A 16,726-nucleotide genomic window follows, 5' to 3' on the forward strand; every position below is an offset into this window, starting at 1 on the left:
TAGTCAATCATGTGACGGTATTTTGACCAATCGTGGTACAGGAAAAATACTACCTATATAATAAATATGGTTACATCGAAGATTGATTTCTCCACTAACTTGGGGAACCAGCTGCAAACTTTATGCCGCTGAACTGCAGGAGGACCATGCATCAAATCGCTGTAAAGCATGTGCAAATATCATGCATGTGCAGTTTTGTTAAAAAATTAGCCAATTTTCACTGATTTTCATCATTTACTGAACTCATGACAATAATCTGTTCAACGTTACGAATTTGTTTTACAATACATCAGTTCATGTGTAAACAGTGCCTTAAAAAGTATGGCATATTTTGCAAAGTTTAGTTTAGAAAAGTTGCCTGAAGTAAGTGGCTATATTTCCACTCGTGAGTCTAATTATTTGATGAGAAGTACATTTGTACATATATACTAGCTCTTAATTACGATACGGTAGATCAAGATTAGCTGTATTACGTAGTAAGATCTTGTTGCCTTATAGAGGTCTTATAAAGTACGAGTTAAACTATTTCTTATTTGTACAGTGTTTTATACATTTTATACAATTTAAATATCCATTAATGTGGTTTTAAACCCGAGTCACACATTTCCATCTGTCATGAGCTGCTACTATCCAAAGACACGACTCGATGGTCGACTGAATGTCGATTTTAAACAAATGCATAATATAAAGTAATATTTACTGCCATGAGATGACAATGCCTTTAAGGGATGAGTGAGTGAGTGAGTTTGTACCCATGTTGGGAATCGAACCCGGGTCTACAGCGTGACGAGCGATCGCTTTAACCACTAGGCTACCCCGCCACCCTTTTTACGGGATGAGGCAAATGGCCGACACATATCTGCAAGGGGTACAACCAGGCAGGATGGGGATATAGCTGCTGTTGGTGTCGAGTTTAAACACTCCGACCATCCTTCCTCGTAAACTGCTCACATAGAGATTGTTTGACCCGTCAAATCCTCTTGCGTGTATGAAATTCCACGGTGTAAAGGCAAGGTTGACCATCGTTACAGTCTCTCCAGAATCCAAAGAATGTTTCATTAACCCAGTGTCATCATTAAAGTAGAGAACACGATCAGTCATATCTGCAGTCACTGTCATTATGTTCTTCCCAGAGTGAACCACTCTGACGTCATTTCCGTTGTAGGTCATTGATAGGAGTTTCGTGTCGGTGCATACGTAGATCCGTCTCAGTTTATAGTCAAGTGCCAAACCGTACGGATAATTATAGGCGGACAGATCTGCAATCGTTTTCAGATCACTGCCATCGTATTTTAAAGAACTGACCGTTTTCCTGGGTCGAAATGTTGTAACGACGATGAGCTCTCTATCTTCGTCAACCGTAGAGGCATGACAAGCATAGTTTCGAACCAACGGTTGAAGATCGCTGCTGTTAATCCTTGACACATATATTATGCTCCTCAAATTAAATGGCGCAATTCCTGTGACAATAAGGGACTGAATTTTAGGTATGAACACAACTGACTGATAGTCACTGATCCCAAGAGAATAATTACTTACGGTGTAGTCGGACAGATTCACCTGCAATGGTTCTGCATGGCCCCAAGGGGCAACAAGAAGCCGTCCATTGCGGCCCTTGGAAGCAGATACGTCTCTTCCAACCGATTCAGACAGCCGTTTTGTTGTGACTTCAAGAACAGAGTCCGTTTCTTCATCTCCAACCGACCCGGAAAACGATTTTGTTGTGACTTCAAGAACAGAGCTCGGTTCTTCATCTCCAACCGATCCAGAAAACGGTTTTGTTGTGACTTCAAGAACAGAGATCGTTTCTTCATCTCCACCCGATCCAGAAAACGGTTTTGTTGTGACTTCAAGAAGAGAGTCCGTTTTTCCATCCCCATCCGTTTCAGACACGGGTGTAGATGAACCATTATGGGTACCGTCCTCCTCCACCCCAGTCACTCCAGACAATGCTTTTGGGGTAACAACAGGATTGTCAGTCTTTTCCTTTCTTCTTGAATTATTTGGCGCACTGGACGTCGTATCTGGAAATGCATCATTGTCAACCTGCCCTTGAGGCCCAGCCTCGGGTTCAACTACCTTTTTCAGAGCAGCTATCTCAGCCTTTAAAATTTTGTTTTCTTGCTGAACAGCGTTCAGCTGATCGGAAAGTTTGCCAAGGAGTCCCTCAATGTTCTGATACTTTCTTTTCAGTCTTTCTACTGCCTTGCCCACATACCCTGTGACTTTCAGCTCAGCAATTTGATTTTCCAAGGTATGAAACTTTAAATCCATCTCTTGTTTAAGAGCATTTTGGCTGAGTTCAAAAAGGAGAAACCTGGCGGACATTTTGTCGTTCTTTTTGTTGGTGTATCCCCATGCATGGTGCGTAAACACCGTGAGTATGAAACACAGGCTGAACAGGGAGAGTGACATATTGGCAATGCTGCCTCTGTAACCAGGCGAGAGCGACGGGATGCAGATAAGTAGCTAATAGCAGGAAAAGGTTCATTATCTTATAAACTAACATAACTAATAGGATACGTGTGGGTGAATTCGGGTTAAGTCCTTGAGTTTTGTCACAGTGCCCTGGGCGAATCTGTCACTCCACATGGTCATTCAATCCATCGGAATGTAGTCAAAGCCCAACACACTTAAATACAAATATATGTTCCGGAATTGCTTGAAAAAATACTTGTTTGCAGATTTCTTCTCCACCAAAACCCTCTAAACATTGTAACAAAAAAAAGTCACATAATAGACACGTTGCGCATGCTGGATATTTACTGAAAATATGTTATCAGCGAGTTGAAAACTAATGTGTCACTTCACCTTTCTCAGAGTAAGAGAGAGGCTACAAGAAAACCTTGTGCTCTATCATTTCCCTTGAAAATAGATTTTTGTTTCAAACATTAAATACCGTGAAAATACAGCCCGTCTCCAACGGAATTCCAACCCTCTCCCTCAACCACATACCTTTAAACCCACTTGTTCTGACCAGAAGAATGTCGGTATGTCACCTCGGTGTTTCTGGGTATTGGCGGCAGGTGTGGATACACATACGAATGCGAATGTTGATATTGCGAATGAGCGATATTTAGTTTGATGTCTTTTTTTAGCAATATTCCAGCAATTTCACAGCGGGGGACACCAGAAATGGGCTTCACACAATGTACCCATGTGGGGAATCGAACCCTGGTCTTCAGCGTGACGAGCAAATAATTTAACCACGTTACCTCACCGCCCCAAATGTGGAGTGTGTTAGGGTGTGGATGTTTTGAATTGAGTAGGTGAGGGTTGTGTTGTGTGGGCTTTGTGGTCGTTTGGAACGATGCGACCAGGGATCGAGACATCGGCCTTGAGCTCTCCGAGTGAGTGAGTGGTTGAGTTTAGTTTTACGCCGCAATTAATATTCCAGCTTTATGGCGGAGGTCTGTAAATAAACGAGTCTGGACCAGACGATCCAGTGATCAACAGTATGAGCATCGAACTGCGCAATTGGGACCCGATGACATGTGTCAACCATGTCAGCCAGCCTGACTACCCGATCCCGTTAGTCGCCTCTTACGACAAGCATGGGTTACTGAAGATCAGTTCTAACCCGGATCTTCACGGGTCGAGCTCTCCGAGCACACGATTCAGTCGGAGTGAGATTGTGTGAACAGGTTTAGCTTTACGCCGTTTTAGCAATATTCCAGCAATATCACGGCTGCGGACACCAGAAATTGGCTTCACACGTCGTACCCATTCGGCGTGACGAGCGAACGCTTCAAATCACTAGGCTTATACCCCACCGCCCCGATCCGTTCGAGGCAGATGTATATATGTATGTGCTTGTTTCAATGTGAAGATAAGTATATATATATATATATATGAGTCGCACTATATATGAAACATGACTTGCATATTAATAAAGCCGTTGTTCACCAGGTCACGTCGTTTTCAAACGTGCAAGCTCACAACCTAGACGCGTGACCTTTGACCTGCACGATATAGCGACTTCGAAGCCCAGCCAGTGTTCTGTTTGGCTCGGTCATCTGTTAGCAGGTAAGTGCCCTCGTGTATTATGTAACACCAACGCGAAACTACGGATAGCACACAGTATATCGACAATCACTGCGCTGTAGACAGTAGTCTATGCACCTTGCGATAGGCTATCTAGTGTAGCGAATCTAGATATTCGCCACACGATGCACGATAAGCCTGTTCAGTCCCGCGAACACGTGACCGCTTGTGATAATATTAATATGTATGTTTCCTATGCTGGTTTAGTTCTGGAGAGCATGGCCTGTACAAGCCATATCTTATCAAAATATACGACTGATAAGAAGTTGCAACAGTAAAGGTCTGAATGCAGAACAGAAACTAAAGGCCACTTCCACTGATTTACATTCAAACGTGGTTCCGGACAAGGAGCTAAGGGAGGTCACTCTGAGGGTATGCTTTCTGACAACTTGCTTAGTGTGATTTCTAATTTCACGTTCGATTCCAATATCTGTCAGCAGGATGGTCGAAATTTTGTCTTATTTTTGTAATAGTAGTTATCTATTTTATGTGCGTTGTTGTGTTGTAACTGCCTAAAAACAACAACAAAAAACCAAAACAAAACAAAATCAACATGACACAATATGTAAGTAACCTTTTATTCCTAATCCTATGATATATGCAGTAAATGCAATATATCATGTGCAATCACACTGTATCACATGTAATATATTGTATATCAATATGATAATTGTCATTTCCGTGACGAGGTCAACTGAGGTTTGATCTCCCTCCGTCCACATCAAATAATTTTAACAGCTATTTGTTGTTGCCTTGGCTGGTCCAAGGAGATAACATACGGCCTGTTCGGCTTGGAGTCACTAAGTCAGCAATTTTCAACACGATGTTAACCCCCACTTCACCTCATTAAAATTTGTACATTAATTTATCGCATTTTAGAAGTTTGGAAGTACAATATAGACAACTTTGTGGGTAACAACGTGTTTATTTAGTGAAAGCGACGTTTCGATAGGTACAGATTCTTGTACCTTTATCCAAGATGTTGGTCTTCATTGCATTCATTTTCTGTACTTACGGTCCACGATATCCAACACTATATTTAGACCACGTTTCTCAGGTCGAACTTCAGCGCGTCTTCAACAGAAGGAATATGAAGGTGATTGTGGACGTAGACACCGGTATTGACGACGCCACGGCGTTGATGCTGCTGCTGTCGCGGGCTGATGTCGAGGTGTTAGCGATCACGTGTGTCCGGGGAAATATTGCCCTGGACAAAGTGTGCGTCAATACGCTCAGAGTCCTCAAGGCATGTGGCAAGGAGAATGTGAGTATTTCATATCTTATACACATCTATGTGTGAGTGAGTGAGTGAGATTAGCTTTACGCAGTTTTATGCCGCTTTATACAATATTCCAGCAATATCAGGGCGGGGGACACCCGAAATGGGCTTCACACATTGTACCCAACTGGGGAATCGAACCCGGTCTTCGGTGTGACGAGCGAACTCTTTATCCACCAGGCTACCCCACCGCCCTTATGTGAGAAACCCATGTGATATTACTGGTATCAAACATATGTGTGAGATTGAATTACAGTTCCGTGATTGGCTACTCCATGGTGATGACCTAAGGTCAAATTATGACGGACTACTTTTCTGATTGTAATCTACAGAGTTATTGTCGTGCTTCTGTCGAACACACACTTTGTCGAAACTGTGTGGCTTTAGAATGCGATTAAATATCCTTAGTTCTTATGTAGTTTTATCAAAATAGTTCCCTTGATAATCAACCTGTGAAGATCCCGGGTTAGAATTGATCTTCAGTAATCCATGCTTATCGTAAGAGGCGACTAACGGGATCGGATCAGGCTCGCTGACTTTTTTGACACGTGTCATCGAATCGCGTAGATCGATGCTCATGTTGTTGATCACTGGATTGTCTAGTCCAGCCTCGATTATTTCCAGACCGCCGCCATATAGCTGGAATATTGCTGAGTGTGGCGTTAAACAACAACCAACCAACCAACCTCGGAGACCCATTCGTATTATTCCGGTACATGCCCCAGTATCGACGCGTGCTGACGTATGAACATCGGAACGACGTCAAACATTATTTTCCCTTCTACCCAGCCCTTTCTGCAATGCTAAAAGCCCTTAATGAAGCAAGTCTAGATTTCCTCTAAATCTCCCATCTTACTGAGGCTGATTTTCAATGTAAATGGGATTATTTGTTACCATCAAAACTATATATATTCAGTGACTAAGGGTTAGTCTAACTTGAGTGCTGGATATCCTGAACACTGCCATGACTGCAAGAGTTCAGCTTCATTTGTCCCGGACCCATAAAGTCACTCTCCTACCCAGAGTTCCATGCGGCCAGCCAGCATAGTACCTCTGCCACAGGCCAGAAAGATGTGACGATTCGTCACATCTTGCACCGTCCATTCAATATAATGTACATATTTCTTAACTCTTTTATTTGTGACGAGTCTACACATCTAATTAAACATCTTTGATAGAATGGTTTTGTTTCACTGAGAAAATATCCTAAAACGTGTAACACTATTTCGATCTGCGTAGCGATCCTTAAGGTGTTTACATACGTTGTACGGCTCCACGTGCTGTCATCGAAGCCGACAGAGAGCAAAAGATGCAGCCAGTTTGATATATAAATATGAACTGTCATAAACCTTACTGTCGCAGTTGTGGAAGAATATATATGTAATATATATGTGAAGAGCGCGCCGAAAAGCTTGCGTAAGGCCAGTCTCTTCTTATTATGAATATGCCCGTTTGTTTACAAACAAGAGAAAAGTCCGGTCACGTGATATGCAAATTAGCCTGTGGCACTGATGTTATGCTAAGTCATCACTGCGCGAGAGTGTGCCATAAAGCAGGAATACTCAACAACTTATATAGTCTCCCTGCATAAAGTAACCCCCAAAACTAGGTTATCATCCAAAACGGCTTTCCTGTGTTGCTCACTGGCATTCAAAATGGCCACGCCCGTGTTAGGCTGTGAGATTAAGAGTGCAATTTATAAACAGTTTGATGAGGTAAAAAGGTGGCTCATGGACACATTTAATGAGGGATAAAATATTATGGGTAAAACGTTTATTTCAATCTATGATGACTGGCATCTCTGCTGCAACCGACTAACTGCTTGGATGATAGGTGAGGTGAGGTGAAATTGGGTTTAACGTCGTGCTTGGGAATATTTCGCTCATATGACGACGTGTTTATGTGTATGTGCGGCTGCTTGTACTAGCCCAGACTGAAGCTTGTTTTATAGTGCTCTCCGGGCGGACGCTCAAACCACTACACCACGGAGGCGGTCCTTGGATGATAGATATACATTACGTATACTTTGAAAATATAGTGTCAACATTTTTAAAACAAAATGAAATCGATGCGTGAGGAACTGCTCATCAAAACGTTAATTTATATGTAGGACTAACTGTTAAATTCTGCACTGTATTTCTTCAATTATAAGTTAAGTCACGGATGTATATTGGCGATAAACGCTTGTCAGAGGATGTCCGTTGGCTGCAGATGTAGACATATCTCCGAATTTATTACATTGAGGTCAGTGGTAGTATGAGAACTATTTGTTAGATTTGAATGCAGCAATAGCAACAGCTAAGGAATTGTCGTTGGAAATAACACGTGGGCTGACATATCAAGTGAGGTTTCAATATTTCATCGATGCGATAATAGGGGCTAACACTGCCTCGTGTTCCGACGTAGGACACGCGGTGACAATATAACGGTATTTCATGGCGTTTTCCCCGTCATCTTGTGTTACACTTGGAGATTAAACAAACGATGTTGTTTTCTAAACTAACAATCACTGCCCACCGCGGCTTCCACATAGATTTCCGGTAGGTGAGAGGGCTAGTTGGCTTGCTTTCTGTGCTGGCGATTAGGTGCCTGACTCGTACTTTACTGACAACGTGTAATCCCAAGCATAACATATGTTACATTTGACCACTTTCTAAATGGCATTGTGTATTCAAAGGAGAGTTATCGCCTATCGGAATAAAAAGATCGTCTGTTACATTACTCCAAAAATGTCGTCAAACGCACGTAAAATCTGCAAAGCAAGCTGGCAATATCGTCACAGAAAGCACTCAGTTGGACCTATAAGGGCACAATTTTGATTTTTAGTGTTTTTACGTAGCCACCAAATTCTGAATATGGGTGGTTGGGTGGGGAATCTAAAAAATTAAAAAAACTTAATAAAGACAAAATTATATCCGAATAATGTTCTTCATTCTCATTTATTGTAATTCTTATTACAATTTCTGGCGTTCTTTGGACTTGATTGATTACAACATTTTATATGACGAGGCGGTACGTTTTAGGCTCGAGTCGGCGGTGTTGGAATGACCAAAGAATTTGGGTTTTTTTTATGAATAGTATGGGGGTGGGGGTTGTCCTGCAATAAATTAGAAGGGCCGGTCGGGCGATAAACCCCCAAAAAGAAAAAGAAAGCAAAATAAAATAATAATAATTATAAAAATGCTGCCATAAGAGCTGTTATGTAAACAAACTCACATTCATGTATTTGAATCTCTCACCGCTCATGGCATTTTCCTTGAGTTATTAAAACTTCAACTTAGTCCATACTATTCTGTTTGCTATGTTCTTTGTAATATCAAAATGGCTAAAATGATTTATGCTTTCTTAAATAATCACATACTGCCGAAACCGACATAAGTACTCGCGATTATTTTCATCAAAGTACCTCAATCCTTACGTGCGTTCTGATTGGTTTGTCGTATTTTCGCACAAATATTCATCGGTTACGGGACGATTGTCTTTGGACATCACGGAAAGGGCCGAGTGATGGCGAATGGTGTAACTCGTTGGTTACGCTGTTCCGTCTACGGTTGTACCCCCTCCGTTAAACATGTCAACTTGTACACATAATAACATAATAGTTTTCCAACTTTTTCCAGTGATAGGTATGAAAGTAACAGACAGGAAATATTGTTGAGTAGAGGGTATTCATTGTGATTAACAAAACTGGCATTTAATAATCCATTCAAGATTTTGAGTTATTTTGCAATTCATCATTCGCATTTGGCGACGAACGGGCTACAGGTATGACCCTTTCCCCATGTTTTATCAATTTTATGACTTTAGTCACATCAAGACCAGACTTTGTATGTGTAAGTATTTTGTTGTTATGACCCATTTGAATATATCTGATAATATCCATATCAACATTTCGAAACTTCTGTCCGGACATGCTATTCTCGCAAATGAGGAAAAAATATATGAGACTGAGATATTGCAAAAAACTGGATTCCGCTGGACTCAACTTTTCTGGGAGGAAAGATGTGGGTCCTTAAACAGTGACATTTTCTGCGTCCAACAACGCAAATCACAACTGGACCATGACATCTTCGATCAGTAAACAAACGACCATTACGTCAAACCAGGGACTCCTTTCACAAAACACTAAGGTGATCGTAAGTCTTTAAGGTGACCTTAGTGCAATGTTAAAGAATGGGAGTTAAGGTTAACCTTAGTAAAGGTTGCTTCGTGAAAGGAGCCCCAGAGCTTTTAAAAAAAAACATGGACAAAAATATAAACACCTAAACTTACAGATTTTTTCTCAAGGATAAAAGAACCTGAAATTAATGACCTAGTTAAGTAATCTAATCTATTTAAATTTGATAATATTTACCAATTTTGAAACATGCGTGAACGGTTTCAGTGGTCAAATTTTTTTTTTTTATGGAAGTAATAATATTTAAATTATATATTTTTATGTCATATGCAACCTCACCCCTCACTGACTCTCTTCCCCCTGTGACCCAGATCCCTGTGTACCGAGGAGCAGATCGACCCATCCTAGACAACGAAAAGGATGCGTCTCACTTCCACGGTGTGGACGGCCTGGGTGACGCCACGTGGTCCGAGTCGGTTGACATCGCAGACCTTCAGTCAGAGCATGCTGTCATGGCTATACTCAGACTCATCAACAAACATCCAGGTAAGCATTTTTAATTTCCAGGTTGTTCGTGTTTTTATTTTATTTACTGACTCCCAGTCAGATAATCACGCTAATGAAGAAGAATTATATCTACACTGTCATCTTTCTGAGACTTACTGCGAATTCCTCAGTGAACCTTAATTGTCTGTTAAAACACTATTTTCTGATTAATATATCAATATACTTAGGTTTTTTTTATCCCCCGCCGCGCGTTTAGCGCGAAGCGGGGATATAGTATGAGGCTCCGTCCGTCCGTCCGTCCGTACGTCCGTACGAATTGGAATATCTTAAGATCCGTTGACTAGATTCTTTTCATATTTGGTACCTAGGTTAATCACAGTTTAAGAAAGGTTTGGTGACCTTGACGTTCATTTCAAGGTCACAAGGGGACATTAACGTTGTACTCTTGTCAGCGAGATATCTCAAGAACCGTTCACTAGATTTTCTTCATATTCAACACCAAGCTTTATCTAGGAAAGGCGCGGGGCCCAGTGACCTTCACATAACGTTCAAGGTCATAGCGACACTTTGAAGATTTCAGCATATTAACCTGCATGTTATGCTTGTCAGCGAGATACCTCAAGAACCATTCACTGGATTTTCTTCATATTTGCCATCAAGCTTTATCTCGGGAAGGCGCAGGGCCCAGTTGATGTTGGTGACCTTCACTTGATTTTCAAGGTCACAGCGACACTTTATAGATTTCAGAATGTTAACCTGCATGTTAAGATGGTCAGCAGTCTAAGAAAACTTAGGCTCAATATTATTCGTTACACTGCTATAAGCAGTGTAACGAATAATACTGAGCCTAAGTTTACTTAGACTGAGATGGTCAGCGACATATCTCAAGAACCATTTACTGGACTTTCTTCATATTTGACACCAAGCTTCATCTAAGGAAAGTGCAAGGTCCAGTTGATTTTGGTGACGTCCGATTTTGGTTAACATAGTCAGCAAGATATCGCAAAAACCATTCACTGGATTTTTTTTCATATTTGACACCAAGCTTCATCTAATGAAGGTGCAGGGCCCTGAATTCATTTCACTTTAAGTTAACATTTTTTTATAATTTTATTTATTTATTTATTTATTTATTTATTTGTATTTTTTTTTGGCGGGGGTGGGGGTGGGGGTTTTGCTTTTGTGTTATTTGTTTGTTACAATATTACTAGTATTCTCTGATTATTATGTCGAAATGATTATCATAACTTCTATGTCTTTTCTTCCCGCAAAAAAAAACGATACGGGAAATATTTGCATATATTTTCTTATGCCAACGTCCCTACGTATGTGCTTACATTGGCAAACTAAATAATCTGGTTCTAATTTTATCTCTAGTTCGACCGTCCCCCGCCGTGATGTTGCTCGAATATTGCTAAAAGAGGCGTAAAACAAAACTCAGTCAGTCTAGTTCGACCACAACCCAGTTACTTTTTAAGAATGAAAACCCCGCAAACTGTCTTAATACAAAGAGAGCTGTTATTATTTCATTTCAGTTCATTTCATAATTTTGTTTACTTTGATTCATAAGTTGATTCAGTAAATAATGAAATACCTTTTCGTCAAAGGGGAGATAACTCTCATTCCTCTGGGGCCTCTGACGAATATCGCTCTTGCGTTGCGCCTGGATCCGGATCTTGGGAAGAAACTGAAGGAGGTGTTCATTATGGGAGGAAATACTGAAGGTGAGGACTCGAGTGTGTGCCTCCCGCACAAAATGACAAATATACCAACAAAAAAGTGAAACTCAAAAACATAAACAGCAATGCTTGAGGTCAAATATGTTTTACGATATTTTGTATATCTGAGGGTAGATTGAAATTGTTTGTTACGAAAAATAAAGAAAAAAACATGTCTCGTGACCACTAGTTTGATCAGCCAATTAAGGCTGTATTTTGATGGTTTTGGTTCCAGTTTTGATGTACCTGCCAGTTCTGACTACATGGTTTGAACTCCAATTTACTGACATAAAAAAATAATAATTAAAATCACGTTATTGTCACGACAGTGCATGCATCATGAATATTGATACGAAAAATGTGTTGTCTTTCAGTGGCATTTAGAAGTTGTACAGTGATGTCCAAGATATTTTATGGATTAAACTTCTATATAATTTCTCTCACCAATTTCTCTCAATAATTTTCTGCCAGTTCACCTGATGAAGGGACCTGGAATGGTCTCGAAACGTTGTGAGAGAAATTATAAGAAGTTTAATCCATAAAATATCTTGGAAAAATGTGTTGTTATGTTTTAGGTAAGGGCAGACTGAGCACCTCAGCTGAGCACAACTTTTACTGTGACTGCGAGGCAGCCTATATTTCTTTGAGAGAGTTGAAGAATATATCGATACTCCCCTATGAGGTTTGCCTGGATACAAACATCCCTTGGGTAGGTTCTTTATAGTTGTGATATGTTTGGCCTTCAATCCCATCGACTAATGCCCAAGTCACCGGCTGTTGAATTACCACACCTCCGCTGCCTAATACGACATACAGTAAACTGCGTTTATACAGAACCCGCTTATAACGAACTGACGGATATGACGAACTGACGGATATGACGAACTGACGGATATAACCAACTGTCGGATATGACGAACTGACTGATATAACGAACTGACTGATATAACGAACTGACGGATATGACGAACTGAAGGATATAACCAACTGACGGATATGACGAACTGACGGATATGACGAACTGACGGATATAACCAACTGACGGATATGACGAACTGACGGATATAACCAACTGACGGATATGACGAACTGACTTATATAACGAACTGACTGATATGACGAACTTACTGATATAACGAACTGACTGATATAAGGAACTATTGTTGTTTTTTGTCGTGCCACTTACTGTTTATTTTAGTGGAAATGCGTATCACGAACTACGGATATAACGAACTGAATCACTGGTCCATTTGAATTCCTATAACCGTAGTCTTATGTGGGATATTATGTAAGCAGGGGGCGGTGGGGTAACCTAGTGGTTAAAGCGTTCGCTTGTCACGCCGTAGACCGGGTTCTATTCCCGACATGAGTACATTGTGTCAAGTGCTTTTCTGTTTGTTCCCCGCCGTGATATTGCTGGAATATTTATAAAAGCGGCATAAAACCATACTCAATCACTCAAGGTCAGAGTAGAGATGTCAAGGTCACAGTAGAGATGTCAGGGTCTCATGTCGCATGTCACAAACCGAGGCTTGAACCTTTATCTACAGACTGCCAAATCTCCGTCTGATTGTCATGTACGTTTCGTTGTTTCCAGAATAAATTAGTTTGGTTTTAAATAACCATATATGAACGTTCTCTTGTAATAGTGAACGTTCCGGTCTTTGATCATGCCATCACTATGAAGCGATGAAGGGAGCTTGGTCAAGCGCCGCCATGGGCAGCTTTTGGCTATATTGCCACTTTTAGACTTGACTGAGAAGCTAGCTCAAATTTGTGTAGGTCTGAACGTTTACGTTTGATGAAAACAATCTTTGCGATTCTGAATTGGGACCTGTGACCAGCGGATCATGCAAGGCTAAGGACGCAACTTTGTTGAACGACTTCCAGAATATTTTAACCCTGATTAAGCATCAATCTGTTCCCCCGATAATATGGCGAAGGATGACTGCCTGTCACTTAAAACCTTTTCTGTTAATCCCTAACAGGAAAAAAGTGAACTATTAGGTACTTCCAAACTGCTTTGTATTTTTCAGCTCGTGGCAATGTCACTGTTTCATCTGAGTTCAACTTTTATGTCGACCCTGAAGCCGCATACATTTGCCTGAGCGCGTTTAAGGCACCACTGACTATCATTCCGTGGGAGTCGTGCTTGGATACACAGAGGCAAATACCATGGGTAGGAACACAAGCAACCTTAATGGTTTCAGAGGGAAGTTTGAAATAACCGTGTGCACCGTAAAGGTCAGAATTATCTTCACAGGATCTGCACTTAAATTACATTTGTGACGTCATTCCATTGTCTGTTCGCTCCATTAATTTTCAGGAATGGAGCGATGTGTACCAGTTTCAAAATCAAACCTTCATTTTGTCATTTTGACATTTATTTTTGATAACAGAAATATTCCCAATACTTTGAATGTAATTTAAGTAGGGTAATATCCTCGTAACTCTCCATTCCTTAAAAAATAATGTGCCTCGGCCCCTCCGGGGCCTCGGCTCCATTATTTTAAAGGAATGGAGAGTTACTCGGACATTACCCTCTACATACATAGTGCAGGCGTTACAGATAGTGGTCTAACCGAGTTGCTTCCCCTTAGCCTTGCCTGGATTCGCTGATTGTAGCTTATCGCAGTCGTTCTGACATTTTAATTGACCTTCGAAATTCCCGCTAGTCCGTAAGTCCGAGACTACTAAATTGTGCTGTGGACGAGAAAAGTGTAGAAAGTCAGTTAAGTTGGTAATCGTCGGCAATCACAATTTAATGTCTTTAACTTGCTCTCTTTGCTTCAGTTTTGCTGAATAGATAAACATTTTGCCTCGTCCAAACTAGTTACAAACCGTAAGGACTACTATAATGTAAGTTCCGTTAGTTTTCGGGACTAACTTGACACACTATCCTATGTTAGAGCCGACGAATGAAGCTCGAGCTTTGTAGTGGTGTGTGGTCCTGTGCATAGAGCTCAGGTCATACATCAGTTGAAGTTAAGCGCATAGAATCCTTGGATGGGTGACCGTTTTGGGCAGCTTGAGAGTTTCTAGGACTTCAGTCTTGCCCCGCAGCGAAGCACATGTGAAGCACATGTGATACATGTAGTCTCATCTTAGGCAAGTGAGTTTGTTCAAAATTGCCTATTATCACCCAGCCGAAAATGGGTACCCTGTGGGATAAGTCATGTGACTGTTAACATCCTAGCGGCAAGCAGGCGGCTTGGGTTATCTGGGGTAATAATAATCAGATTGTGTAGCATGTGCCTTGTACATGGAAAAGGCGCATTATAAATTCACATTTATTATTATTATTTATAACCGTGTGATGGATGGGTCGTTTCTTGTGTTATTTCCCACTGATAACGATGTTATCGTGATAACGCTGGAATGTTACTGACTGTATTATCAATATCAAATTCAATAGTTTTCCGAAAATGTTTCAGAGAGAAAACATAACGCAGTCAAATCATAACGATAATTTTCTAACGCTTACTTAATCTCTGATATATAAAATATGTTTTGAATTAATTTCCTCACTTAATTGTAGGCTGTCTATGACAAATGGATCGCCCTGGGGACTCCGAAAGCGAATTTCCTGAAGAAAATCACCCAACATTGGATTGAGAATATCAAGGTCAGACAACAACCTGGTTTCCGGTCATGTGACCTCTTTGCCATGACAACGGTGCTGGACAGGGAAAGCATACTGGACAAGGAGACTGTTCATGCAACTGTAGAGCTACACGGACAACTGACAAGAGGCCAAATGGTCGTTGACTGGAAGAACAGAATGGGCAATGAGCCAAATGTGACGATAGTTAAAAAGATCTGTGTTGAGAAGGTGACCCAGTTTGTGACGGGAATGCTTCAGTGAAAACACAGCTGGCTTCACTGGGGTGTCCGCCCACTAGTTGCACACGTCACTTCGTCACGCGTCTTATACATAGGACTGGGAATGATTGCACGGAAATTCACCTCCTGTTATCTGACTATTGGAATATAATGATTCGCTCAGACCAACACGATACACGATTGGTTCAAACTTTTACGCTTACCAAAGGATAGAAATCCAAAGCAGTGCTATATTATGTTGCACAATTTAGACAAAGTTGGTAGGAAAACGGGGGTATATTTTGTCCGAAATACTTTGTTCAATTATGGTTTTGGTTTTGTGTGGGAAGCTCAAGGAGTTGGCAACGAGGAACAATTTTTGAAAGATTTTCATGTAAGAGTTGGGGATTGTCAGAAGCAATTCATATTTTCAGAAATGCACAAATGTTCATCGCTTGATGTCTATTCCAGTATCAAAAGTGTATTTTGCATTGAGCCATATTTAACTTTATTGAAATCTAAAGATGCGAGGCGTCGAATAACAATGTTACGAATCGGTGCACTTCCAATATATAAAAATACCGGTAGATTTGATGGAGTTCCGAGGCACTAAAGACTATGTAATATTTGTAATGATAATTTTGTAGAAAATGAATTTCATTTCCTATTTGAATGTAAAATTTATCATGATTTGCGCTATAAGTATTTTAAAGCATTACCAAATTACATAGATCAGCAATACTTTCTAAACGCATTATCCTGTACAAAGTTTTCAACACTAACAAATTGTTCTTCTTACATTAAGAAAGCATTGTCATTGCGTTCTTTATACACATAAACCTGATAGTCAAATGCAACTATCTTATAATTACACATGCTTATTTGTATTGTACGTGGGCCTAAGGCCTTGTTACGAAATAAACTTGATTGATTACACGATACCAAGTGTACCGCAACACCCTGAAATTTCCAATTTCACTCCTATCAAGTTCTCGTGCAGATCGTTAAATACGAAATTGATGTGTTTGCACGAAATAAATATTACGCTGTGAATGGAATAAACGTTTTCAAAATCTATATACAAATTACAAAACAATGTCACCTGAAAATGGAATATCCTCTACTTTTTTAATATATTAATGACAGTAACCTGTATATTGTCGAGACTTGACAGTTCAGTGATTAATATTATGAGTGAGTAATTAAACTGCTTTTGGCAATATTCCAGCAATATTACGA

At 40.5% G+C, this 16,726-nt stretch overlaps 2 protein-coding genes across 5 annotated transcripts; one reads left to right on the top strand and one right to left on the bottom strand.

Moving 5' to 3' along the window:
• Positions 1–529: 529 nt before the first annotated feature.
• LOC124266818 lies at positions 530–2,438 on the bottom strand. Its single transcript, XM_046701622.1, has 2 exons — positions 1,889–2,438; positions 530–1,852 (listed from the first exon to the last, which is right to left on the bottom strand). Exons 1-2 carry the CDS (start codon positions 2,413–2,415, stop codon positions 829–831), a joined length of 1,551 nt encoding a protein of 516 aa, XP_046557578.1. The 5' UTR covers positions 2,416–2,438; the 3' UTR covers positions 530–828.
• A 1,503-nt stretch (positions 2,439–3,941) lies between these two features.
• LOC124266404 (inosine-uridine preferring nucleoside hydrolase-like) lies at positions 3,942–15,855 on the top strand. 4 transcript variants are annotated; one of them, XM_046701235.1, is made up of 7 exons: positions 3,975–4,026; positions 4,252–4,416; positions 5,102–5,308; positions 9,812–9,986; positions 11,555–11,671; positions 12,241–12,374; positions 15,204–15,855. In XM_046701235.1, exons 3-7 carry the CDS (start codon positions 5,135–5,137, stop codon positions 15,528–15,530), a joined length of 927 nt encoding a protein of 308 aa, XP_046557191.1. In that variant the 5' UTR covers positions 3,975–4,026; positions 4,252–4,416; positions 5,102–5,134; the 3' UTR covers positions 15,531–15,855. The 4 variants fall into 4 exon arrangements, with proteins under 4 accessions (XP_046557178.1, XP_046557185.1, XP_046557191.1 ...); XM_046701215.1 differs by lacking the exon at positions 12,241–12,374 and adding an exon at positions 13,702–13,844 and having other exon boundaries at positions 3,982–4,026; XM_046701222.1 differs by lacking the exons at positions 4,252–4,416; positions 12,241–12,374 and adding an exon at positions 13,702–13,844 and having other exon boundaries at positions 3,942–4,026.
• The last annotated feature ends 871 nt before the right edge of the window (positions 15,856–16,726 follow it).

The sequence above is a fragment of the Haliotis rubra genome, unplaced genomic scaffold (assembly GCF_003918875.1).
Source record: "Haliotis rubra isolate DU_JTF1 unplaced genomic scaffold, ASM391887v1 Scf100, whole genome shotgun sequence".
Taxonomy (NCBI): domain Eukaryota; kingdom Metazoa; phylum Mollusca; class Gastropoda; order Lepetellida; family Haliotidae; genus Haliotis; species Haliotis rubra.

Coding starts and splice junctions, on each gene's coding strand:
- LOC124266818 (XM_046701622.1), bottom strand. CDS start 2,415: ATGTCACTCTCCCTGTTCAGCCTGTGTTTCATACTCACGGTGTTTACG. Junction 1,853..1,888: donor GGTTCATCTACACCCGTGTC/TGAAACGGATGG, acceptor GGACTCTCTTCT/TGAAGTCACAACAAAACCGT.
- LOC124266404 (XM_046701222.1), top strand. CDS start 5,135: ATGAAGGTGATTGTGGACGTAGACACCGGTATTGACGACGCCACGGCG. Junction 5,309..9,811: donor AGGCATGTGGCAAGGAGAAT/GTGAGTATTTCA, acceptor CCTGTGACCCAG/ATCCCTGTGTACCGAGGAGC. Junction 11,672..13,701: donor TATGGGAGGAAATACTGAAG/GTGAGGACTCGA, acceptor TGTATTTTTCAG/CTCGTGGCAATGTCACTGTT.